The sequence below is a fragment of the Notamacropus eugenii genome, chromosome 4, assembly GCF_028372415.1.
Source record: "Notamacropus eugenii isolate mMacEug1 chromosome 4, mMacEug1.pri_v2, whole genome shotgun sequence".
In the NCBI taxonomy this organism is placed as follows: Eukaryota; Metazoa; Chordata; class Mammalia; order Diprotodontia; family Macropodidae; genus Notamacropus; species Notamacropus eugenii.
Genome location: NC_092875.1, coordinates 208,592,742 through 208,619,254, shown reverse-complemented (window position 1 = coordinate 208,619,254; position 26,513 = coordinate 208,592,742). Strand labels below are relative to the sequence as shown.

At 36.2% G+C, this 26,513-nt stretch overlaps 1 protein-coding gene across 5 annotated transcripts in view; it reads left to right on the top strand.

The window, feature by feature from the left end:
• The window catches only part of ZNF407 (zinc finger protein 407), a 609,391-nt gene that overhangs the window by 334,578 nt on the left and 248,300 nt on the right, over positions 1-26,513 (top strand). For all 5 annotated transcript variants that reach the window (XM_072604085.1, XM_072604087.1, XM_072604089.1 and 2 more), the window contains exon 5: positions 25,105-25,271. In XM_072604085.1, the coding sequence (XP_072460186.1) occupies positions 25,105-25,271 (167 nt within the window). The remainder of the gene's footprint in view (positions 1-25,104; positions 25,272-26,513) is intronic.

Below are 26,513 nucleotides of genomic sequence, written 5' to 3'. Positions count from 1 at the left end.
GTAAAATGTACTGTAATGGAATGTAAAAGCTGTCATGTAGTCTTGTCCTTTATGGTTATGGTCTTATCCTTTATGATGTCATACTTATTTTTCTAGCATATTTTAGGGAGAATGAGATTAAATTGCTAAAGATGAAATTGTATAATAATAATAGGAATGATGCTAAGAAAACACTAGATTGTGAGAAATCACTGCCATTTGTGACACAAAATTTTGATTGGATTAAAAAGTGCAAAGTTTACATCAGTTTTTTGTTGTTAGAATCACAAACATATAACCTAAGCAGACTTCAAAGAACTGAAAATGTATTTGATTGTACCACAGTCCGGAGTATCATGTTCAATCCTGATGGTTTTTGTAAGAACGTGTTCATGTTGGAGTGTGTCTCAAAGAAGATAGCAGAGATGGTGAGAAAACTTGAAATCATGTTATTTAAGACTTACAGGAAAATAGTGAGGCTCATCCATGCCTGACAAAGACAAGATGAAAAAGATACTTGATAATAATTCTCAAGTATTTAATAGGCTTAATGACCAGACCTAAAAGTCATTGGTGTACATTGGAAAGAGGCAAATTTCAGCTTGATTTAAGGGAAAAAATCCTAATGATTGGAACTGAGAGGTCATCTGTTCCTCCTCACTGAAGCTTTTAAACAGAATCTGGCTGTTTGCTTGTTAGCAGTGCTGTACACTGGATTGTTTTTTATTTTCACTGGTTTCAGGAACCAGGCCTTGTGTCATCTACCCCATGATTATAGTTTTCCTAAGTTGTAAGTTGTCATCTTGGACTCAAAGGAACTTCAATGGTAGTATAGTAGAAGGAACTGTACCCATGATTTCACATCTTTCTGCCCATCCTAGTTTTAATAAAGAGGGGGCTGGGTTAAGATGTGCTCTACATCCCTGCTACCTCTGACTTTCTCTTTTCTAGGCTCCTTTCAGTTCTAACATTTTTTGTTTTCATATTCTTTCCTTGGACCCCTGCATGTGCTCTTGGCCTCTTCAGTTTTCCTTGTACCTATTTTATTTTTATACATGTGTCATTCTTCTACAAGAATGTGAGCTTTATGAGGGTAAAACCAATTTCATTTTTGCCTATGAATTATCAGTCCCTTGTGAGATGCATTGCACATAATAGAAGTGGCTGGACTAGATTACTTCTGAGCTCATTCATCTGCGATTTTGTGCTTGAAAGTGCCTGCATAGCCATTAAACTACTTAGCAACAGGTTAACCAAGTATTTATTCTTAATGACTAAAGATGGTTATCATAGAAACGTGTTTGTAAATTTATAATATCTATAATTACACTACAATTAAGATACCTTTAATTAGACTTTCTGCTATTACTTCATGAACACCTGCTTTGGAGAGAAGTCTCAGAATCATGTTTTAATATTCCCAAAGATTGTTTAATACTTTAAGAATCAATAAAGTTCTCAAAGTTATAGACAAGAACGTAGGAAATACCCATCCTATTAGTTTTTTTCCAGCTATTTTCTCTAATAGTCGGAAAGGTTTTATAAGGCCAGGGAATGAATTATTACCATTGGCATTAAAAAAAAAAACCCAAACCCACGAACACCAACATCAGTAAAACTTAAAAAAAAGATAATGCCTATTTGGGGCATTGAAGTATTATATCCATCCTAATATTATGCTTTCCACATTGCTAAGAAAGGATATATTTAGGGGGAGGATATGGTTGTTTTATATAATGGAATATCAATATATGTCAGTAAGCAGAACTAATACCTTAATAACCCTTATGGATTTATCATGCATGTGTTTATTTAAGTCTTCCTTGAATTTCTCTAGTCTTTCGTATTATAAAATATCTGAGATATTTATATAACAGATAAGTGAATTTCTGATTTTCTTACTAGGTACAGGTCTAGATCTGAAATGGACCTTTAAGAAGTAAACTTGTCTGACCTCCTCAAGTGAAAACTAAGAGTCATAAAAGTTAAATGGCTTATTCTAGCTGATAAAAGATTTAAATGAAGATCCCAAGACTCCAAGTTCAAATTTCTAGTAGAAAAACAGGAGCAGTTGAGTTCATGATAATTTGCTCTCCTTTCTTCATACCCCTGACCAGCTTTACAGTCATATATTCCTCAGTGATATTTCTTCCACAGCTTTTGAAATACAGGTCATCACTGGAAATAAGTTGCAGCTTACTATTTATCTCCTGTGCACCTGTCCTTTGCCTTATGGATCAGTTGTAGCTTTAATTCCTTGATGATTTTGATATTCGAAGATTCACAACTTCAGACAGTCAACCAGGAGTCTGTTGAAAAATGAAATGGTTCTTTCCAAAGGGCAAAATATTTTAGCTGGTCATTTTGGAAAGCAATATCCTCTCCCCAGCCCCAGCCCCCTCCAACTCTATCTCCCCTGCTCTCTCCACCTCCCATTCTCCCTCCCTTCTCCCTTTTTCTTTTAATTCTTCAGTGCTTCCCCCCCAGTCCATATGATCTTGTACAAGTTAGCACTGCACCTGGTGTCAAATCTCCCTTTTTCTCAATGTTTTCTCTATATTGGGAGAAAATTTTCTAGATGTTTTCTAAGGGATTTTCTAGGTCTCATAATGTTCTTTGTTTTTTTCCCCTTTTTTAACTTTTAGGGATAAGCTTCTAGTTTCTCCCTTCTCTACATGCAGAAGGTGATGTGTTGTGGGGTGGTTAAGGATATAGGTTTAACCTCTTTCTGTTCATAGAGGGAATTGTTCTAAGGGCAGTGTCTTACACTGGAGCAGATAATGAACACATTCAGAAATTCCTTAACCATATCCTGACTGTCATTTATAGATAACTCCATGACCATGAGCAAATAAGGTTATAGGTTTGAATTTCATTTTCTAACTTATAAAATGGGGAGAATCTCCTTCTACTACTGACAGGAAAGGGTTGTTTTTAAGGTCCACTGCGATAATATACGTAAAACACTATGGCAACATAATATCATGCATGTCTCTGTTCAGAAGGGAGTTTTACTAAGAAAAATAATGCCATTCATGTGGTTGCTCTTATTTGTCTACTCCTGTATATTCTCTCTCTCTCTCTCTCTCTCTCTCTCTCTCTCTCTCTCTCTCTTTCTCTCTTCTTTAAGTTATCATGGATAGGTACCACTTGCGGGATAATTTGGAAAGTATGTTTCTGCATGGTAGTCATGCTGTTGTGTAGAGTAACCTTCAAGTTACAAGCAAATTCATGAATTGCATTTTAATTTGAAATTCCTTTTTTTGAATAGTTTCTACTTTAACGTTGACCAAAAACTCTATTGCATTTACAGTTATTGGCATTGTAGAAAATGAACAATAAGATTGAAATAGCTAACTAGAAGAATTAATTTCTAACATGAGAAAGGGTAGGAAATTTCATTTTTAAGAAATTTTTTTATATAGTGTACTGGGGAAGGGGTAGCATGAACAAATTTCCTTTGTGATAATTATTGTTTTAAAAGTATAAAATTACAGATTCTCAAACAGCTGTTTTTCAAATTTTAAAGGAATTTTAAAAACTTTCATTTCTAAATATAAGTTGAAAACATTATAAGAAATTATTTATGTCACATCATGATGGGTAACTGATCTTCTTGACACCATCCTCATTAGAAATATAGGACCCAAAGAGTCATTGTTACATAGTGGATAGAAGGCTGGACTTTGAGTCAGGAAGACCTGAGCCAACATCTTTGGCACTTAGTAGCCTTGTGACCCTAGGCAATGCATTCAACTCCTTAGTAACTTCTGACAAGGCTTTAATAATAAGCATCGCAGAACATTGTTCTCATCTTTATTGACTGGAAGACTTTCCTCATCCAGAGTTCCCTCCCAAAGAGAAGTCATGGCTCCGGTTAAAGTATATGTATATGTGTGCATGTGCACACCCCTGTGTGTGTGCATTTAATTCATACAATAACCCTGTCATATCCGTAGTCACACACATGTCAATTTGGTCAGATTTAGGGTTATAGAGTCATAAATTTAATGCTAAAAGGAAACTTAGTGGTCAGCTAGTCTAATCTCCTTATTTTAAAGATGTGAAAGTGGAGTTACAGAAGGTTTACGTACCTTCCCCGTGATTTCCTGTGTCGTGAATAGTTGACCTGGGATTTGAACTCAGCTCCTTTTACTCTAAATTCAGCACAATGGAAAGTACATCATTCTGATAATATAAAAATCTTATTCTTTTACCATAGTTACAGATTTAAAAAAAGAAAACTTTTTTTTTCCTAGAGAGGTGTGCTTCATTTTTTCTCCATGTGACACTTGTGTATATACAACATACACAACTACAACAGTGGTGCAGCAAGTTTTATTTAAATTTTTAATGACAAATGCTCTTGTTGCCTCATGAGAATACTCTGGAAATACAGACACCACTGAAGATACTATCAATGGACAAAATCAGCACAATTCAGTAAATCAAAAAGGATAGATTTATTAAGTTCCTACAGTGTGTTAAGCATTTTACCTGATTCTGGGGGAATTCAAAGATGAAAAATGAAATAATCCCAGTTCTCATTCTTTCAGGGAGAAAACATATATGTACATTAATATTTAAACAGCAAATGCAAAGTAAATCAAAGATCTTAAGGGCACTAATAGGGGATCAGAAAAAGCTTTGTGTAGAAGGTAGTACTTGAGTAGCATCTTGAAAATAAATGTCTTGAATCGTGCTTTAGGCATTTAGTAGTATTGTGACTCTGGCAAGTCAGTTAACCACTCTTGACTCAGTTTCCTCATCTGTTAAATTGAGGGAGGGGATGGACCCAAATGCCTTTTAAAGTATACTTTCTAGGTGAATAGAGCTCTGTCCCTGGAGTCAGGAGGACCTGTGTTCAAATCCGGCCTCAAGACACTTGAGAATTACTCACTGTGTGTCCCTGGGCAAGTCACTTAGCCCCTATTGCTTTTGCTTCCCCCTTCAATACACACATTCTCTCTCTCTCTCTGTCTCTGTCTCTCTCTCTCTCTCTGTCTCTCTCTCTCTCTCTCTCTCTCATTTTAAATCTTTGGACCCACAGTTCTGTGATCTACAAGGCAGAGGTGAAGAGGGAGTGCATTTGCTGTACCATGATTGAACACTCCCAAGTCAAAGAGCAAATAAGAGTACCATGTGGAAGGAACAATGGAAGCCACTTTGGCTATCCTGTGGAAAGACAGAAGAATCATATATAGTGATATTAGAGGGATACTTTGGGATCAGGTTGGGAAGGACTTTAGAAGCTATGTGCAAGAGTTTATATTTGATCTTAAAGGCAATAAAGAGCTACTGGAGTTTACTGAGTAGATCTTCACTTAATGAAAACAATTTTGGTAGCTATGCAGACTGGGCATTGGAGTGCTTTGTACTTCTAAGTGAGAGGTGACGATGGTTACAATGTGATACATGCTTTGGCAGAGGGAGTGAAATGGGGAGTCCTAGCAGTGCTTCAAGACTGTCTTTCATATTGGTGGTTCATTCTTGAAGATGACCAAAATGACCTCAGTATGTGTAATGGTAATGTAAAAAGGAAAGTCTTTCCCATTCATTAATAGGCCCATGTGACCTGCTTAGATCACATGGAAGCCTGTCACATGTGGTGGGAGGATCTTGCTTTGCGGGTGGAACTGCAAGGTTGGAACAGAGCTGGAAGTAAGTTGGTCAGGCTAGTCTGAGCTGGGAAGGACAGAGGCAGACGGGCACAGCTGGGCTGGTGAGTATTTGTGAGAAGGTCCCAGCATGGGGAGGCTTGGGAATGGTTTTGCCCCTTGCTGTGATAACCTGTGTTGTGTATTGACTTCTTGGTTGCTGTGATGGATTTTGCTTTCTGGTTCTGTGATTTGGCTTTCTGGTGTCTAAATAGATGTTTTTCTTCTGACTTCTGTATGGAGAGTCTGTTATACTTTGTGATTGAGAATTATGCCGGCATATGTTACTATGTCATTATGTTAAAATCAAGTTTCAGTGTGTCATATTGTGGCTGACCAGATCAGTATGAGCTTGGAATGCTCTACCATAGGTCAGGCACAAATAGTTTCTGTGAACATTTGGGGTGGATACTCTAAATTTGCACATGCTGCATTTCCTTTGAGCTGTTTCAGTTCTGCTTTGCTCATAGAGCACAGCATCTTCTCTGACGTAGGCACACCATGCTAGGGGGTCCTGTGCCAATGTCTCCCATGTCCACGTAGAAAACTTGCAATCTAAACCAATATAGTATATATACCCATGGAACCAAGGACACTTGAATCATTCTCATATAGCTTTCAGCAACCCAAGAATCAAATAAATAAAAGTAACAAAATAAAGTACCTAAAATGAGGAATCATTAATTAATTAATGTTGGTAGGGGCTGTATAAAGATGTCAAATATGTCTCCTTTCCTCAAAGAGGGATTGTATTTAATTAGGAAGATCAGACATCTTTTGAAGTAACTGTTATACAAAAATAGAATGTGATAAATGTGCAAATGTAGCATGAGGATATAAACATCTGTCTGGGACAATCGTGGAGGCTTCATGGAATAGGTGATATTTGATCTGGATCTTAGTATATGGGCAACATTTCAATAAATTGGTAAGGGGGAGATAAAGAATGTATGAAGCTCATCTGAGATGAGAACCCTGGATAACGCTCTCACTCTCTCTCTCTTTCTGCAGAGACCTTATCTCACTCCCATTAGAACTCATTTACTTCTGAGAGAATACATGTATTCTGTAGTGCTTGAGTGTATATATGTGTGTGTGTGTGTGTATATGTGTATATATATGTGTGTGTGTATGCATATATGTATACATATATACAAATGTATACTTGTGTAATATATGCACCTGTATATGCATGAGCCTCCGTTTCATGGCAGTGGATAGAATACAAAATTTGAAATGAGGAAGACCTAAGTTTGAATCTTGCCTGAGACTTTTACTTGCTGTGTGACCTTGGACAAGTCACTTAACTGTGCCTCAGTTTCCTCATCTGTAATCAATAATAATGTATTAACATTATAATATTATACTTCATTATTATTACAGTATTATAATAAAGCACCTACCTCCTAGCCTAGTCGTTAGGATCCAATCAGTTAACATATAAAGCACTTGAGAAGTCTTAAAGCACTATACACACACACTAGCTTTATTAGATAAAAGGCATTATAAGTAAAAATGGCCTTAAATACATCTTAATACTTTGTTCCTATTTAAATTAGTAGTTTTCCTAAGCGGACTAGTTCAGAAAAAATCAAGGCAAGTTCCTAGAACTATTCATGAAACTTCTACAAATTGGGTATTAACACAATATAATTTAAAATAAGTTTGATACCCATGTCAGATTTTCTGGCAGTTATGTTTAGTTAGCTTGTGGGTTTCTAATAATGATTTGTTAATGCTCCAGTATTCAAAAGTCCTCAAATAGTTATTTGGAAGTATACTGTAAGTGCTGCTCTCCATTCTAAGGTCCTAGAAAGGGTCAATTTTGCACTGAACTCTTGCTATTACTGGGCAATACATCTCAACCCTTCTAGCTAATCTTACCTTGAGCTCAAATGGTTCCTTAGATCATCCTGACATACTAGAAGGCCAAGATGATGACAAAGGCCAAGACAATGAAATAGCTAAATTTGAAAAAGTTGCCTTTCTTAGACCCAGCAAATCACATATTTACGACTAGACCAGACAATCCTTTTTAGACCTGCCAAATAAATCCAAAAGATAAAATGTGATTAAACATCATTTATAGAAATTACTTAATTGCTCATAGCTTCCCTTTACTTAGTGTATAGGTAAGACTTTAAAAGAAAATATAATTTTATGTAGTTACTGTCCTGCAACCAATTCTTTTTGTATAAATTTTTCTGCCTTAAAACACATATAATCTCATTTTTCACTCTTTCAGTTAAAATGGTACTGATGTTTTCTTCCTAGATTTTTTACTTGTATTTTTCTAGTATTTTCCTGATTAATGACAGATTAGACATTTAGTAACTACTTAAACATTCAAGTAAAAAGCATGCAAATTAGAATGTGTAATGTGTAAGAAAATGACTGTTTAAAATCAAATGACTATAACTTTGACTAACACTTAAAAATTTTATCAACAAAGATTTTAGTACTTTGAAACAGACAGTACTAATGATTCATATTGGGAGGAGTTTATCTGTACCTTTTCCTTGCTAATATCAGTTTATTTCTTTTATCTATGTAACCTTGTTATATTGAGAAATTAAGAAAAAGATAAGAATTCTCCTTCTGATGTTTGCTTTTTCATTGTAACTACCTGATGACTTTTAACACTTTGCTTTCAAAGAATGATAGGAGGCCAACATTCTTACTGACATACATATTGATTAATGTTTTGTGCATGATATGTTCAAATGCAGACTAGTATGTCCAGTGTCACTGGGTTGTAAAGGTGCTGCATGGCAGAGTATCAATAAATAATCATCCAAGGTCTGGTAGGTGACTCAGTGGACAGAGGACCAGGCCTGGAATCAGGAAAACCTGAGTCCAAATGTGGCCTCAGATACTTAGTAGCCATGTGACCCAGGACAAGTCAACCTCTGCCTCAGTTTCCTCATTTGTAAAATTAGAATAATAGTAGCACCCACCTCCTAGAGCTGTTTGGAGAAATAAATGAGCTAATACTTATAAATACTTAGCGTAGTTCCCAGCACATCGTAGGCACTACATAAATATTAACTGCTGCTTGCTGCTTGCTGCTGCTTCTGGTACTGTTGTTGTTAGATGACCTGTTGGAGATGTTGAGTTTTGAACTGGGTTAATATATTGTGTTGTCTGAGGGAAGCTAAAAGGGGATTTGTGGCAAAGAAGGTATAGAACAACCATATCACCTTTTAGTTGACAATTGTTATGAGTTTAAATTAGAGAAACTTTGCAACAGGATCACAGGTAGTGATATCATGAAATTTGTTGGTAAGGAACATTTTTCTTGTTGGTTCTTCCAGGATACACTGTCCCAGGAGGAGCCTGAGGAAGGAACGTTGGCCAAGATTATATTGCTGTAATTCAGATAGGGAGTGATGAAGATTGAGACTAGCTGTGGAAATTTTTAGGAAATTGGGGAGGTGTGTGGGCTGTGGAGATGAAACATGATATCAAATAGAATTTGCATGGTACAAAGATGCATTTGGGATGGTGGACAAAGAAAAATCATGAAGAATACTTATTAATTTGTAATTTATCTCCTCTTTAAAGGTTAGATTTTGTCTTTAGTTACCCCAAACTAAATGCCCTTTGTTAGGGAATGTAAGACATAAATATGGAGAATTACTCATTGTCATTGTATGCACTGAACAGCTCTCAATTTTATTGTAGATTTCAGATATAAATGAAGGGAAATGTTTAACTCTAACTAGAGGTAACATGAGCTCAAGACTTATTTAGAATAGTGCATCAGAGGGATAAACCACTCTAGATATGTCTGTGTTGGCTGTTTTAATAATATAAGAGTTTGATAGGAACAGTAGATTATGTACTTCCCAAGAATTTCATTGATAGAAGCATAAGATTTAAAAGTTCTTTCCCTTGTCTTTGGATCTTTTCATTCATGTGCTGTCTGATCTTTTCTCCAGTTCTGTGGCATCAGAATACTTAGTCACTTGAATTGTATCTGTACCTGTTATCTTTCCCCAAAACTTACCAACTACTTATCAATACCAATTCAAATCTGGGAAAATTTTATATTTTCAAATTCTTCTGTATATGTATTTGTGTATGTGTATATATACACATATATGTACATATATGCATGCATACATTGTTCTAGCTCCTACACATGCGTGTGTGTGTGTGTGTGTGTGTGTGTGTGTGGAAATCACTCTGAGTGCAGAGTATACCTGCCAAAGGGATTTTTAGAAAACATGACTAGACCATTTGAAAAATCCAGTAAAAGCCCAAGAGGAAAAAAAAGGCTTATATATATGCTATATTTTAAAATCTAAGAGTTAATTCTTCATATGTAACATTTTTATTTTATCAACACCTTGTCTTACACATAATAGGCATTTAATAAACCTTTGCTGGATTCAGTTGAACATTTTTAGAATACAAGGTGATCTGTTTTATGCACAATAAAGAGAAGAGCCAGTCTGTGTCCAGTAATTTTATGACTGTGCTGTTCTATGTATACTGTATGTATATTCTAATGTACGATTATCTGTGTATTCAACTTCAACATGAGATATAAAGAATGTGGTACTACATGTATCTGTACTCTGTTACATTCTAGCACTTGTGCCATCTGACCCAAAAGATCCCCTCTGTATCCATGATATGTAAAAAACAGTACAACCGTGTTCAAATGAAACTGTAAGCTTTATTAGTGTAAAGGAGTTTGGATCATCAATATTATATACAGATGTTCAGTGTTTGTCTATAATATATATTTGTACCAGTAAAAATTCATAGAGCAGTGTTAATGAAACATACTTCTATGTGCTTTAAATAATAGTACAATATGACACTATTTTAAGTGATTGTATATTATAAAAACCCGTGGTTGAATTAATGTTATAAAATTGACATAATGTTATAACACCACATAGGATTATAAATTATAAACTTCCCATTATGCCTTTATATATTCTGTAGAAATCATGGTTATTTTATAAGTTTGATTATGACAGGGTATCTGACTTGGCCTAGAAGTTTGTGGCTCATGGTCAGTTTCTACTAATATGCTAGTTCTATATATTTAATCCATAATAAATTAATTTTTAAAAAGAGTATGAACGTTACTTCAGCTGATTTAGTACTTGCATTTTTTTCTTCATTCTGTAAGCTGGTCATAGTAGTGATATCTATCTTAGCTATACATGAAAATCAGTTTATTAAAACATGGCAGATCATAAATTGATCTTCAGGGTACATTGTTGTTACCTTAAAACCAGGCACATCTGCTAATAAGAAAGTGACATATTTATAATTTCTTGTTATTTTTCTCAAGCACATTTAGTGAGTGGGCTTATGTACTATTATTAATGCCTCATGTTGCAGACTTTACAAATAACAGAAATAGTCATGGCAAATGGGGAGCGTCAGGGAGGTGATATATAATGTATTTTTGGGTTAGGAGTGGTAGGTATGGTTGGAATGGTCAGGTGCATAATAATTACTGAGGAAGAAATTGCGTCAATCAACATGAGAAATTTCTAATAATTAATGAATTCCTGGGCTATGAATGTAGTTGACAAAGTGATGGATCTATAATGTGCTGAGCTGACATCTGCCCTACATTATACTCCCTTGGTAACAAAGAAGTTTATACACATCACCAATCCAGGGAGCACTGTCATGCCCAAATGTAAAAACAAGTACCCTACCATACACAGGATAACCTACTAGTACACATTCTTGGACCTGCTTTTCTTAAAGGAAAGCAACTTTTAAGGGGTCAGCCATCTTTAATCAAACACATATATCATTCACTTAGTTCAGGGAAAAAGCACCATGAACTTCAGAGAAAATATAAACAGAAATTACAAACAGAAATTAGAGAGAAAATAGCATAAAGACCTGGCAGGACTTCTGTCTGACCATAAACAATACATGCATCACAGATCAACAGACAGATCCAGCTGTCTGACCATTACATACATACATAGTTACCACAGATAAGAAGCACCAACATCTGAGTTTTCAAAGCTGTGGCCTCCTTAATGGCTACATAGAGACTTACACGGTCAAATCTCATGAATACTCTTCCAATGAATGACCCCTTAAGCAAAATGCTAAGGAGAATATATATGGAGCCAGAAAGCATCTCAACACATGTGCTTTGGGGCCTTATTACCAAAAGGTGTGAAAGTCTTCAGGCAAGCAAGCTTCCCCTAATCAAGCTTCCCTCATTGGGCTCCATATAAGGGGATATCGGTGGGGAAGATCTTCATTTCCATTAACATTATACCAAGCCTTCCCTCCATTAGGCCTTCCCACAAATAAGCTCCCCTAGGTGAAATTCCTCCCTCTCTCACTCAAGCTAGCTGCTCTGCCTCAGCTCTGCCTAGCTCTCTCCCAGCTTTCCCTCACTCTCTCTTCCTGCTCCATTCTTAGTGTTCCATCCATTCAAGCAAGCTCCTCCTACCATAGGCTCAAACTCCCTGTGACTCAGGCTCTATCTCTGCAGTCAGCTGGGCCCCAGCTCAAAGAAGGTCACATAGGTCTATTAATGGGTGGAAAAGATCTTCCCATTCCATTAACATAGTGTCTTACTCTCATTGGGTTCGAAATTCTTTCTGTTTTTATAGTCTCCTCTCATCTCACACTCATCTTTTCAGGGCCATTTTAGCCATCTCTGCTTCAGTCTGAAGGGTCTCATTGGCTGAAACTTTTCCCTGATAAAGGTGGACTGACAGGTCTTCAGTTATGTATTATAATCTCCAAGAAAAGTTAGGCGGAATACCCCCAAGTTAATACTTTGATGCCTTATGTTGACCAATGAAAACTTGACTCCATCATCTCCCCCCAAACCATCCATCCTTTGTGGACTTTGTGTAGTGTTCACTTCTTTCTAAAAAATGTGTTGTTTTCTTACAGGCAAGTGCTTCTAAAGTATTTAGACAACTTAGAACACTTCTCTGTAGAAGACAAGGGCCTAGCATCTGGTTGAAGGTGTTGTCTCTACCTTAGCCAATCCAATTGTTTTAGAGAAGAGGGAACAGTGTCTCTGTTTTTTGGTAGGAGGAATTTTTTAAGTTGGAACTGTTCCTATCCACTGAATGCATTTCTTTCCGTACATTTAGATTCTGTCTACCATGGAGGTGTAATACCTTGAGGGAGTCAGAAGACCAAAGGGAGGGTGGTGGTTTGTTTTTTTAAAGCATTTGAAGACTTGAGTGAAATTTTTAGGAGTAGAGAAGGAACCAGTGAAGAGGTATAGACATGAATAGACAAAAAAGATGATGAGATCAAGTACACATTTAAGGGGCATTAGACTAAACTAGAAGGAGAATTGTGTCTTCTCCAAGAATAAGGAGGAAGAAGAGATAGTTTTGAGATGACAAATATGGGAATTAAGGGAGCTCCTTCCCACTGGATTGTGTGAAATATAGGAAGTGAGGCAATAACTAGTAGAATGTGGTTGGGGGCTGATGAAGTTAGGAGAATAATAATAATAACTTACAATAATATAATACAATAATGACAAATAATAAAATCATAATTTTCAGGATTATTCAATATTGTTTCTCACACCCTTGTGAGGTCGATAGTGTAAATGTTAATAACTTTTTTACAGATGAGGAAACTGAGACTTAGATGAAGTAACATACTTCATCATGGCCAATTTTTTGAACAAGGATTTAAACTAGTCGCTTTCCTCTGTGGATTGTTTCCTATTTATCTTAATTCTAATGCCTCCCCCCTGGGGATTTAAAATTCTGTATATGGCTTGTTTGTATAGTTGTTTTTACCTTGTTTTCCCCATTAGATTGTGAGATCCTTGAGAACAAGGATTGTAATTTTTCTTTCTTTGTATCTCCAGTGTTTGAACACAGTGCTTGACACGTAGTGGATGCTTAATCAACGTCTATTGACAAAGTTCAATGGAGGTTTAGGATAATAGGGAGCCAGTAAGTGAATTGTGGATTACCAAGAATTCTGCCTTTCAGATTAACCTAAATCCTAAATATTCTGTGCTTTCACCTGCCTTTGTGTCTGTATCTGTTCCTTCTCCTTCCTACTGTCCTTATTTTAGGATTGCAGCTGGACTCTGAGGAATAGCTACTGTGTACCTCTTCTGTATGGTCTTCTCTTTTCCTTTAGGTCATTTGTGAATTTCATCTATTGTACTTTCCCTCTTTATCTTGCTGACAGTTTAGCATTTTATTGTTCTTTAATTGTTTCTTATCCATACAATTGAATTATAAACTCTTTGAGGCCTTGGTCTTATCCTGCATTTCTTTTGTCTTTACCTAAAGACTTTTGAGTGATTAATTGATACGCCTAATGAAGGAAGAACTAGAATGACAATTGAATGAAGAACATAAAATGTAAAAGTATAATGTGGTTCAAAATTGTGCATATAAGGATAGTTTAAGAATATTAAAATAGTTACATTTCCTCGTTGAAGCTTCCATTGCCAAGAGTAGCACTACTGTGTTGAAGGGATTGAAAATATTCTTGAAAATCTAGTTTCAATACAGAACATACATACATATATATCTGTGTGTGTGTGTATGTGTGTGTATATATATAGAGTAGTGTTTGTCCTTTGTTTTTGAAGAGAACCATTACTTGCACTTAACTTTGTTTTGAGGGAGGGAGGGCTGTGCAAGGTCACCAGCCTCACTTCTCCTCCAGAGCCATCTGGATTCAGTGATCAGATATTCATCAGGCTGACTGGAGATGGCCCAGGATGCAGTGGGAGACCTTGGCTTTTTAGACTAAAGCCTTTTCAGGTACTTACTTAAAGTGAGGTAATGCCCATTCAATGAATAGGCCTCTTTAAAAGGTAGTCAGGGGGATGGCCCCTGGAGAATGGAGTACTAATAGGAAGTTAAGGAGGCAGGCATAGGGTGGGCACCATCTTACTTGATCACCTTATGGGATGACTCCCAGATTCATATATCTAGCCCTAGTCTTACTCCTAAGCTTAGAATAAAAAGCATATTCAGCAAGTACTTTGAAGAAATGTTGAGGAATACTACCAGTAGAGAAAAAGGGAGATTGGACAACCTTTAGATAAAATGATGAACTGGATAATTCTGTCTACTCTCAAACCCTGAAATTGGCTACAATCTTTTTTGATAGCTTCCCTCTTCTTTAAACCACTTTCACCATACACACACACAGACACACGCACACACACACTAAGAAAACAACTCCTTTGTTAATAAGGAAGGTCACATTAAAACATGCCTGTCAGTCCCTGATTTGGCATTGCTATTTGTAACACTGTGTGGATAAATCTGGTATTTTCCACTTCACCTGTATTGATAAAAACTTCATTTTCTGATGCTTATTTTAGACATCAGCTTTTTAGATATTTAGCTTGTATGATAAGTAAATTTGCTGGAATTTTTCTGCCACTGCAGTTTTGTGAACACAGTTGGAAGTGTAGTGGTGGTGAATTTCTGGTAGAAACGGGAATGGTTGGGACTACAGTGGCCCTGATGTGTCCTCTAGTTTCTTGCACCTGTACTTCGCGTTTTTTTTTAAAGCAGTATGAGGTGAATAATTTCAGAAGCAAACTGCTTTTGTGAAAACTTGATTGATAGGAATTGAAAAGAGCTACTCAAATACCAAATTTCCAATAGCTACTCAAATACCAGATTTCCTGGTTAATATATATCCATCTTAAGTTTTAAAAAATTATTAGTGTCTAGTCTAGAAAACTCTTGAGGTATGTTGTTATTTACAAGACATACAGACTAAGGAAGTGAATTCTATCTGCAACTCTACATAATGATTTTATTTAACTTTAAGGTTTTGGAGGAGAATTTTCAGCATTGTAGAATTAACTGAAAGGATTACATGTATTAAGGTATTTGTGATGGACAAAAGTGCTTGACTTATGAACTGACTATTCTTTATAGTGAATTTTTTTTCCCTTCTTAGGAACTCATGGCAACCTCCCTTTAATGGGAAGAAAAAATTGTGCTTTCTGATGCTTATTTAGAAGGGCCAGAAAAAAATATTTCTCAGCCTCTTGAACATGAGCAACATGTAAGTTAATAAGGGATTTAAGACAAGCTGTGGCGAGTACTTCCTAGGATCTGGCAAGGGTAAGGTTAAATCCCCTCCCCAGCTAGCTAACAAGTATCTAGCTTGTTAATTAGGCTAATTAGCACCTGTTCAGGACAAAAATGTACTCAAGACTATTGGCTGTAAGTAGCTGATTCCCTAGTGAAGTGTATAAAAGCCCACCAGGGAGGTTTTTCCAACTCATCAGGAAGCCACACTTGAGCTTTAAAAGGTTGAATTTAGTAAGTAAGCGTTCTAATCATAGGTGTTTATACTATCCTCATATATATCACTCATACTTTATCATCTTCCTTTTTATTTCTTCATAGAATAACATTCTTCCGGTTTAGTAGCAGTTCAGTTTATAGAAATCTTCAAATTTTGCTGTTATTTTGAATAGTTCAGGCATCACTGTCAATATGGAAACATTTTTGGAGCTTATGCCTTTTGTGCCTTTACTTTGTTAGACTTATGCTACTCTGCCCTTCTGTAGAAAATGGCTCTTGATTTTTTTAAAAAGAGAAATCTAGATTATCTAATCTTTAGTTTTGTGAGTTTATGATTGATTCTTGAAAAAATTATGGAAACTATTTCTTAAGGAACAGTGTATAAGAATTTAGTTTGGAGAAAACCCAACCTAGGTGACTTTACCAAGAACACATGGTGCCAAACCAAGTTTCTTTTTCTTTCATTTTGTTTTTGTTTTTTGGACAAGGTTAGAAGTATGACAGAAATTTGAAGTCCTTCAAATCACTGTGGGATAGACCAAGGGCAACCTACCCTCTTTTTGAATTGTTGTATTCAGTAGAGCTACATTTTATGAAAGGTAGGAACTTCTGTCCGATGGGGTCTGGAAACCATGCCATCTCGGATAGTTAAAGGACCAGAGGATATAAACCTCAAAGCAGTGAAGTCAGAGACATACTAGCCATCTGCAAGTATTTTAAGGGATGTCACGTGAAAGAAGAATTAGATTTGTTGTGTTTTGCCCTGGGACAATGGGTATAAATGCCTAATAATCAAATTTCAACTGGATACTTGGGGAAGAAGATACTGATGGCTTCAGGCTGAGCCTGGATAACCATTTGTCATGATGTAGATGTTGTTATTCCTAATGTAGGAATTGAACTTTGTGCCAGATCCTAGGAGGACCTGCCATCCCTAAAATCTTTAATTCTGGTCTTCCCTTTTGTAACTCTTTCTTTTTCTCCCTTTCCTGTCTCCTTTTGTCCTTCCATTTCTCCATCCTTCTTTCATACTCTGGTTTGTTGGAGTTTTTTTGTTTGTTTTTAGTTTCTTTCTTAGAAAGTATCAAGGCTAAACATTGGCCTTTTCTAGGTTCATAAAATCATTGTTAACTAGCTGTCATTGTACTTTAATCCTTTTTAGAATCCATAGTATGAGGGTGCTATTTTCTAGGTACTTAGAATAAATGAATCGTAAATGATTTGTAGATGTGGAAGAGAATAGGATTATTTTTTACCAAAAATAATGATAGGGTTTAAATTAGATTCCATGTATATCCCGCTTTTGTTTACTATCAGTGTGACTCTGCTTAATTTCTTAAATTGACCTTGAACTCAAGTTTCTTGTCATTTATAGCAGGGAAAACTGTGAAAGGTGTTTCAAGAAGGCCAGAGTTGAGCTCAGTCTTGAAGGAAGGAAAAGGTGGGAAGGAAGAATATTCCAGAAATGAAAGATAACCAGTGAAAAAGCATTGAATTAAAAGATAGAGTGTCCTTTGACTACATCGGGGGTGTAATAGACAACTTGGAAGACTTAATAACTGTGATCATTGCAATGACTAATTACAATTCCATATGACTTAATATAAAGCATTCTGTTCCCTTCCTGACAGAAAGGTTATGTACTCAAGATAGAGAATAAGGCAGACATTTTGGACATGACTAATGTGGAAATGTTTTTCACTTGACTATGTTTATTTGTTTAATCTACCCCCCTCCCCCCCCCTTTTTTTTCCCCAATGTGGTGGGTTTTGGCGCCTTAGGAGGGAAATAACATAAATGCTTGCTACTTAAAATAAAATAATTATTTAAAAAGGTGGTTTCTTTTAGATTAAGGTATAGTTTTATTGCTGTGCTCTCTGTAGAACTTTGGATCTGATTCCAGTCTGTCTTTGGCTGTTGCAGTAGCTGCATCAGGCTTATAGCAGTATTAGAGAAGAAAGGGTGCATATATGAGAGATGTTATGAAGGTGAAAACTATATGATTTGACAATGATTATCAGGGAGATGGTAGGAGAGAATGAAGAGTGAGTTGAGAGCCCGTATGACTGGGAGGATGACAGTGCCCTGGACAATAATAAGGAAGTTAGATATAGGGGACTGCCTAGCTTTGGACATGTTCAGTTTATGATGTCAGCAGGACATCTCCTCTGTAATGTCCAATAGACAGCTGAAGATGGGAGACTGGAAGTCATAGGAGTGGTTAGGACCTTATAAATAATTCTGAGAACCATTCTTCTAGAAATAATCTTTGAATCGAAAGGAGTTGATGAGATTGCCAAACAAAATGATGTAGAGGGAAAAGAGATGGAGGAGGAACCTTGGGGAATACTCATGATTTTTAGGCTTGATCTACATGAAGACCGTGCAAAAGTGACTGAGAAAGAGCAATTTTGTTTGTATTCATCCTTCATTTGCCGAAGAAGACCATATCATCAGAGAAATGATAACATGACTTTCACATGACTTTGTTTTGAGTGAGGGAAGCTGTGCAAGGTCACCAGCCTCACTTCTGCTCCAGAACCATCTGAATCCAGTGACCAGATATTCATCAGGATGACTGGAGATGATCCAGGATGCACTGGGAGACCTTGGGCCCTTTAGGCCAAGGTCTTTGCAGGTACTCAGGGTGGGGTAACGCCCATTCATTGAATAGGCTTGTTTAAGAAGTAGCCAGGGCATGGCCCCTTTAATGAGGCCAAGAAAAAGAAAGACATCAGGCTAAGAGGGAAATAGCAACAGTTACTATTGATAATCAAGTCATCTCCAGTCATCCTGATGAATATCTGGTCCCTGGATCCAGATGGCTCTGGAGGAGAAGTGAGGCTGGTGACCTGCACAGCCCTCCCAAAACCAAGTCAAATGCAAGTCATGTCATCATTTCTCTGATGGCTTGGTCTTCTTTGGCAATGAAGAACAAACACAATCTTTCTGAATACCTACAGTATATCAAGATGAAAGTGATTGACAGTCAGCAGCTTCAGAGAGGTCAAAAAAGATGATGATTGCAAAAAGGTCTTTAAATTGGCAAGTAAGAGAAATTTTCTGTGGGGAGAATGATTTCCTTTGAATGAGGTCAGAAGTCAGACTGCAAAGAGTTAAGAAGAGAATGAGAGCAAAGGAAAGAGAGAATTCTTTTATCCACAGACTCTCAAGGTGTTTACCTATAAAAGAGAGATATAGGATATGGATCAAGTTTTTGGAGCATTGGTGAAATATGGGAATATTTGTAGACAGTAGGGAAGAAGTCGACAGAAAGGGAAATATTGAAGATTGGTGATAGAATAGGGATAATAGAAGGGACAATCTGTTATGGAAAACAGTATAAAATGAGATCACTTAGGCATGTAGAGGGTTAGCCTTGACAAGGAAAAGGCTACCTCTTCATCTGAAACAAGGGTGAAGTACAAGATAGTGGCAGATATCATCTGAAGGATGTGAATTGGGGAATATGAGGGGGAAAGCAGCTCTTTCTGGTAATGACTTCAGTTTTTGAAGTGAAATATAAGACAAGATTCTCAGCTTTGAGAATGGGGGAGAGGAATATACGTGGGAGGTTTTGAGGAGGGATGAAAAGATTTAGACAAGCCAGTCTGGTGAGTGGGATAATGAATTCATTAGGGAAGAATGAAAAGATTGCCTTACATAGAAGTGGGGGCCCAGTTGAGATTATGTAACATATACTTGTAGTAGACCAGTCAGCATGCGGTCGTGATTTTCTCCAGCTTCATTCAATGGCACGTCAGTAGGAATGAAGGTAGTGAATAGCTGGAATAGTCCAAGGCTTGGTTGGAAGGGTAAGATCTTTGAATGACCCTTTACCCAAAAAGGCAATGGACTTGAGGGAAGAGGACAAGACTAGGAGTTCAATATGGAGAAGGGAGGAAATGTGTCCAGTGCAGTGTTGGCAGACTGGGAATGAACTGTGAGAGGTAGCAGTGAGGATAAAGAGGGAATGGTGGAATAGCAGCAGTTTATGATCAGATAAGGAAATTTCACAGTTAATGAAGCTGTATGTGAAACACTTTCAGGTGACAGAAAGATTAAGGCTGTTTATTGCTGTTTCCATGTATATCTGTGTCAAGGTAGAAGACTAGGACTTGGGAAATGAACAAGTTGAGGAATTGGGAAAGGTAGTGGGGGAAAGTATTAATATGTACATTAAAGTATTTCCACCCTAGTATGAGGGGAGATTTGGGGAGGAGAGAAAACCTATGTGCCAGGCAGTAAACTCAGTGAGTAAGAAAAAAAGTGTATTCTGGAGGTCAGTAGACAACTGCTACCAGAATCTTAATTGGGCAATAAATATGGATTAAATGAACCTTAAAGTAGGAAAGATTACTGAATAATCATGGTAGAGGAAGAGCTTGAAACTGACAGTGGGGAGTAAGGTATACTCCAACTCCCCCACCATGACCAACGAATCAGAGGTTTGAGTAAAAGTGCAACCACTGGTAGAAAAAGTATTACCAAGGCAGAGCCAGGTCTCAGTGAGTGCAAGAAAATGGAGGAAGTAAGAAAAGATTGATGATGAAATAGTTTTTCACCTATGGAGCAGGCATTCCAGAGAGTTGAACAAAAAGGTTACTTAACTTTAGGGTGGGAGGTTGGGAGATTGGGTTGAGGGGGATAGGAATGAGGGAGTAAACAGTGACAGTGAAGGTTGGCAAATGGGATTTGAACAATGGCATTTCAGGTTTCAGAATCACTGAGTTCAACATAGTGGATGTATACGTGTATTAATCATTGAGGAATGAGTTCAAGCAGGTTATCATTGTCCACTGAAGATTTCCCTGAGGTGACCCAGGCATTGGGCAACTGTATGTGTCACGAAATAGATGCTGGGTCCAGGGACATTACTGGAGCAAGAGTAGGGCAGACTCTGTGGAGTTGTAGGTGGCTTCAGAGGGCTTATCTGTAGCAAGATGGAAGGGCCCAGGCAAGACAAGCCCTGCAGAGCCACAGGTAGATGGAGAGGTTTCTTGGAGGGGATGGAAGGGCAAGTAAAAAGAGTATTAAGTTAGAAGGACAAAGAGGATTTAAGGTAGAGTGAAAGATATCTTGTTGAATTTATTAAATATAAGGCCAAGAATGTGAACAGATGAAAGTTGATATTAGGGTAGGAGTGATGAACTGGTAGAAGCGAGAAGGATGGAATGATTGGAGTTTGTGGTATGGACAAAGCATTAGGTGTTGGTCTAACTAAAGAGTACTCACGCCAGTGAAATCGTACCTTTTCTTAAAGTAAATATTAGAAATTTATATGGATAATTAAATACAGGGATGATTCAGAAGTTTCATTTTAGTCATTTATTTAATTTTTTTCCAGAACTTTGTTACAACTTATAAAAACATTTCTCTTTTTACCCTCTTATGCTACAATAAGTGAATATGTTATTATTAAAGCAGAAGAAGCATCAGCATCTTGAGCAGGACCAATTTGGGACAGCTAATCTTTGCAGGATCAGGAAAAATAGAAAAATCACATAATGCATGGTATAGTATTTATAGAAACTGTTACAAACCACCGACACCATTTCATCCACCTTTGTGGACAAATTAAGTCATTCATTCTCCAGTCTTCTCATCACCCAGATTTGGATTCATTAATGTATTAGAGAAAGAAATTCCTAAAAAAGAGGACTTGGTTTATTAACTTACACATATCTGTGTATAGTAAAACCTAGACTCTTTAGAAACTTTAGAATCACCTGCCTCCAATCTCTCCCCAATCCATTCTGTCATCATTTAGAGCTGTCACAGTGATTTTCTTAAAATGCTTCCTGCCCATTGCATCTTCTCTTCCTTCCTTCAATCCTCTACCCAATAAACTCTGATGGCTTCCTCTCTCTCTGGGATCAAATAGAAACTCCTCTGACATTTAAAATTCTTTATAGTCTTGCCCCCTTCTGTTGTCCCAGCCTTCTTACACGTTGCTCACCTCCATAATACTCTATGGTCAAGTCAAGCTACCTTTGTCTCTGTTTCTCAAATGTACTGTCATTTATATACAAAACATTTTAAGGTTTGCAAAGCACTTTATAATCATTGTCCCATTTGAGACTCTCAGTGAGTCTCCTACATACCTGCAGGATAGGTTATCTACTTTTTATTAATGAAGAAATGCAGTCAGAGTGATTAAATAAGTGACATGTCTATGGTCAGCTAATAAATTCCACAGGCAAAATTTGAACCCAGATCACTCCTTATTTAAAATCCTCTCTCGTATTCTGTAGGATCTTTCTCTATTAATCTGCTTTAGCTCTCTAAAGAGCCTTTGGTCTTTACTCTGGCACCTTCTCTTCAGCCTCCAAATATGATTTGGTTTCCCTGTGGTAAGGTAACCTGTGACTTGTTACTAGAATTCTGACTTTACTTAACTAGTCCAGGTTGGGAGGCTTCTCAATAAATTTACGTAGTTGCTACGACCTGATCCTTCTAAGTTGAGAGCAGAAGAAGCTCTGTTTACCTTTGCCTCCAGGGACCTGAAGAACGTTATAGTGCAGGTTATGAGCAGTGCTGGTGAGAGTCAGCATTTGAGATAACATTGCCCCCATGCCATCCAGAGATTGATGTACTCCACAGGATATATATCCCACCATTTTGGAAAACTGAGGTAGTTGAGAGTTTAATCATTGACTAGCTGAAAAAAAATTCTGCCACTGATGTTCTGAAGTAATTATTAAGAAACACATGTGAAAAACATGTCACATAGTAAACCATAAAACAATCAGTTCAATGCTTGTTGAACTAAAACATTAAAATACTAACATGAAAAAATTTTTGTTAATTATAAAACACATTAACAGTGCAGTTTTCTAAGATGGAATAGTTGCCTAAATTCTGAATTGTCTAGTTTTTTGTCATTTTAAAACAGCTAAGCATCAGTTTAACATTTTTATTGTGTGTGAATAATAGAGTGCATATTGAAGTCCATTGGATATAACACTGTTAAAATGTCCGTCACAGTAGATTTAAAAATGAGGGATTTATTTTGTCATTCATAAAGTTGTAGTATAGTTCAGAGAAACTATTTGTTAAAAAATAGCATCTACTTAACCTTCTAATTTATGTTGTGTGGTAGAAGGTTAGATAGACCCACAATAAATACATGAGGAAATAAGTAGATAGAGGTATTTATCTTAGAAATAAGATCGCTGTAATGCTTTTGAAATGTGAAATGCATGAAGACCTGTCTGAGAGATATACTGACATGATATTTTTTTTTACAGTGCATTTGGAAGTATTTAGCCATATTTGTCATTCGCTAGTACCACTAAGCAGTAATCAAACAATAAAGCAAGTTGAATGCCTGTACTCAACATGTGTGTATTTATGTGTCTTGATAGATATGTACCTTTATGGATTCAGAATTGAATCAAGTTAATTTTAATGTGACATTTAAAAAGTAATTATTAGTGTACTTTTGAAAATAAGTGCATTGAATATCAGTGATATTACTATATTGTATAAGAATTGGGATATAGACAAAATAAATCAATAATCCTTTTTATAAATTAAGTTTGCCGGAGCTGAGAGGCTTCTTGGTAGATTTATGGGAGATGTATTTACAGAAAACCTAGGAACCTTTCTTGTGCATGTTTTGAGTATATAAGTCAAAGGAAGCCCTTTTACAGCAAAGCAAGTGAAAAATAGGGATTAGGATAGCAAAATATTATTTGCTGTGACATCTGCCCTCATGCCATTCAGAGCTTTGTGTAGTGAAAGGGTTCATTGCAGTGCAAGGTCTAATGTATCAACCCTCTTAAACTTAATGTTTTCGTGAAAAATTTTCAGTAACAGTTCTGAGTGATACATAAAATGTTATGTGGATTTGTGTATTCACACACATAAATATACTTGAAATCATTTATTTTTGAAAATTAGACTAAAATTAATTTCTTTAAGTTTTCAAATTTTCCCTATAGCTTTTAAGTGTATTAGAGATATAAGTTAACAGCTGATGTTTTTTCTTTGTTCTTAAATAAGCATCAATGAAAAATACAAAATGTTTTCTCATTTCTTTCTTGATTGTTCTGTCACTTTTAAAAGCTATAGGTTTTTCTTTCATAATGCAAGCAATATGTTAGCCAGTTTAGAGGTATGCATATTAGCAGACTGAAAAAGGCTAATGTTGCAATCTCAGTTTCATGCGACTTTGCCCTTTTCTAACAATATTTATCAGTAATATACACATTTTAATTTAAATACATTTTAACGTATTGTTTTACTTATTATATTGTATGAATTCATGGGACCCTGATTTCACATTATCAAATGCCAAAACTGCTCTAACCATATAAATAAAAGCATAGAAATATGAATAATCATTGGCTATGATTTCCTGGATATAAACAAAAAGAAGATTAATTACTCCTTGGAATAGTTAATACCTTTTTATTTTACTGGGGTTTTTTTGTTTTTTGTTTTTTTGCATTTTGTTAGTGAAGGTCCAGCAACTATGTATAAGCATGGATATGTCCTAACATATAGTTCTGGTATGGCCTTTTAAAGTAATTTCATGTCAGAATTATTCAAGTGTATTTATGTCAACATAGCAAATTGTATTTTTAAATTATTAATAAAATGAACCTTTTATCTTTCCTGTTAATAACCCTGAAGAAATTCAGTTTTTTCAAGGAACATCTTTAGAATATCTTTTGCTTCTTTATAGAGTGCATTTCAGTTTTGAAGCACTTTTGGTTTCTTTCGGTTCCAGTGTTATTACAAGCAGTATTTCAACCCTGGGCTGTGGTACAGCAGCCTCAGCAGCCTAGCATAGAGCACCGGGATTGTCTGAGTAGTTTAGTATGGATAGCTTTTCATTTAGCCTTTGCTCTGACAGCCCATGCCCTGGATAAGTGGTGTAGGCCTGTACAGGTGAAATCTATTCTCACATTTGCCTCAGGGGTGACTGGACTGTAACAGAATTTTTCAAACCCGTTGGGCCCAACCGCAAAGCAGAGAATAAATGGCTGAAGTGCCAGGCCTCGACAGAAAAATCAATGCCTGGTTATACAGACATGACAGACCAGGTCTGCAATTCTCTTCACGAAAGTCTGTGCATTTACCACACTTCAGCTTTAAAAAACATGCTTCTTTTCTCAGCTTTTATATGAGGGCATGTGTATACAACATTATAATTTTTTTCTTTTTTTTGTCTTCCCACACAGGAAATTTACATGCCACTTATGTGATCGAAGTTTTACAGAGAAGTGGGCCCTGAACAACCACATGAAACTCCACACAGGAGAAAAACCATTTAAATGTACCTGGCCCACGTGCCATTATTCATTCCTCACAGCCTCAGCTATGAAAGACCACTACCGAACTCATACAGGTTGGAAATCTCGTTATTGTTAGCTTGAAGGTTGGGTGGAGTTAGATAAAAGTCTAGATTATTCATTAATTATTCCCATGTTAATCAATAGAAATGATTTCATGTTTAAATGGTTTGTTCTTAAGATTTTGGTAATTGGGTATTTGTTTATTACTAATCTAGGATTATTGTAAACTCTTCCCCTCCCCAATTCTGCTATGAAATACCAAAGGAAATAGTGATTCAGAAGTGCTTTCTTACTTTTAAAAAAAAGAAATGAGACAATTTTTATGTGAAATATAATATATATATGTATACACACACGTAAAAGTATATTTTATATATATGGTTTTAATATTTTGGATATAATTCTCAAATTATTATAGAAAATTAATTTTCTTAGACTTGAAATTCTATTCAGTCATCCTTCTAGGCCACACCATATTGCTTTTGACATACTATTCCTAAAAATGTGAAATTGATCATGGCATTTTTGTTATTATAGTCTCATAGATTCATTTGAAACAAACTAATTAGAAATTTAGTTATAAATTTTAAAAAGTATTTTTGGGTTGTGTTATTATTAGAAAATCACATAGTAGCAAGAATCCTCAAAGTCCAAAGTTACAAATTTTCCATCAGTGGGTATATTAATTTATGTAAAATATGAACTGTTAGTTGATATCTTACTTTGGATCTAGAATTCTCATATTTATCCATAGAAATAGGAGTACTGGTTATAATTTTCAGTTATTTAAATCACAAAATTCTTTATAATTTTTCCCTTTCTATGACCTGTCACTAGCTGACATTTAGAAGTGGTTTTCATTTTTAAAGTGTAGAAATGTAATACTTATTTACAAATATAAAATTTGATTTTTTTTCAGGGACCAGCCACTCATTATGTGCTGTTTTAAATATATAATCCTTTCTTTAAACCCCCTTCAGATAATTTTGTTGAGGGGAAAGAGAAGAAGCAATAATTGTCCTTTCTATTGGTTCTCCACATTTTTGAAAAACCTATATTATTGTTAGAAATTATAGGTTAAAAGTTCTTCTAAAGCAGTTTGTGGGAAGCCCAGGCCTCCTTAGCTTCTTTGACAAGGGTGTTGACGATTTAAGGTCTCCAGCCTGCCCTGAGAGATCACTTATATCGAACAGCAGATGAAAAGCCAGTGCAGATGTAATTTATCGTCGGCGTTTCCTTCTAAAGAATAATTGTGGAGACTTGGCTAGATCAATAATATGGATTTTTGTTGTTAG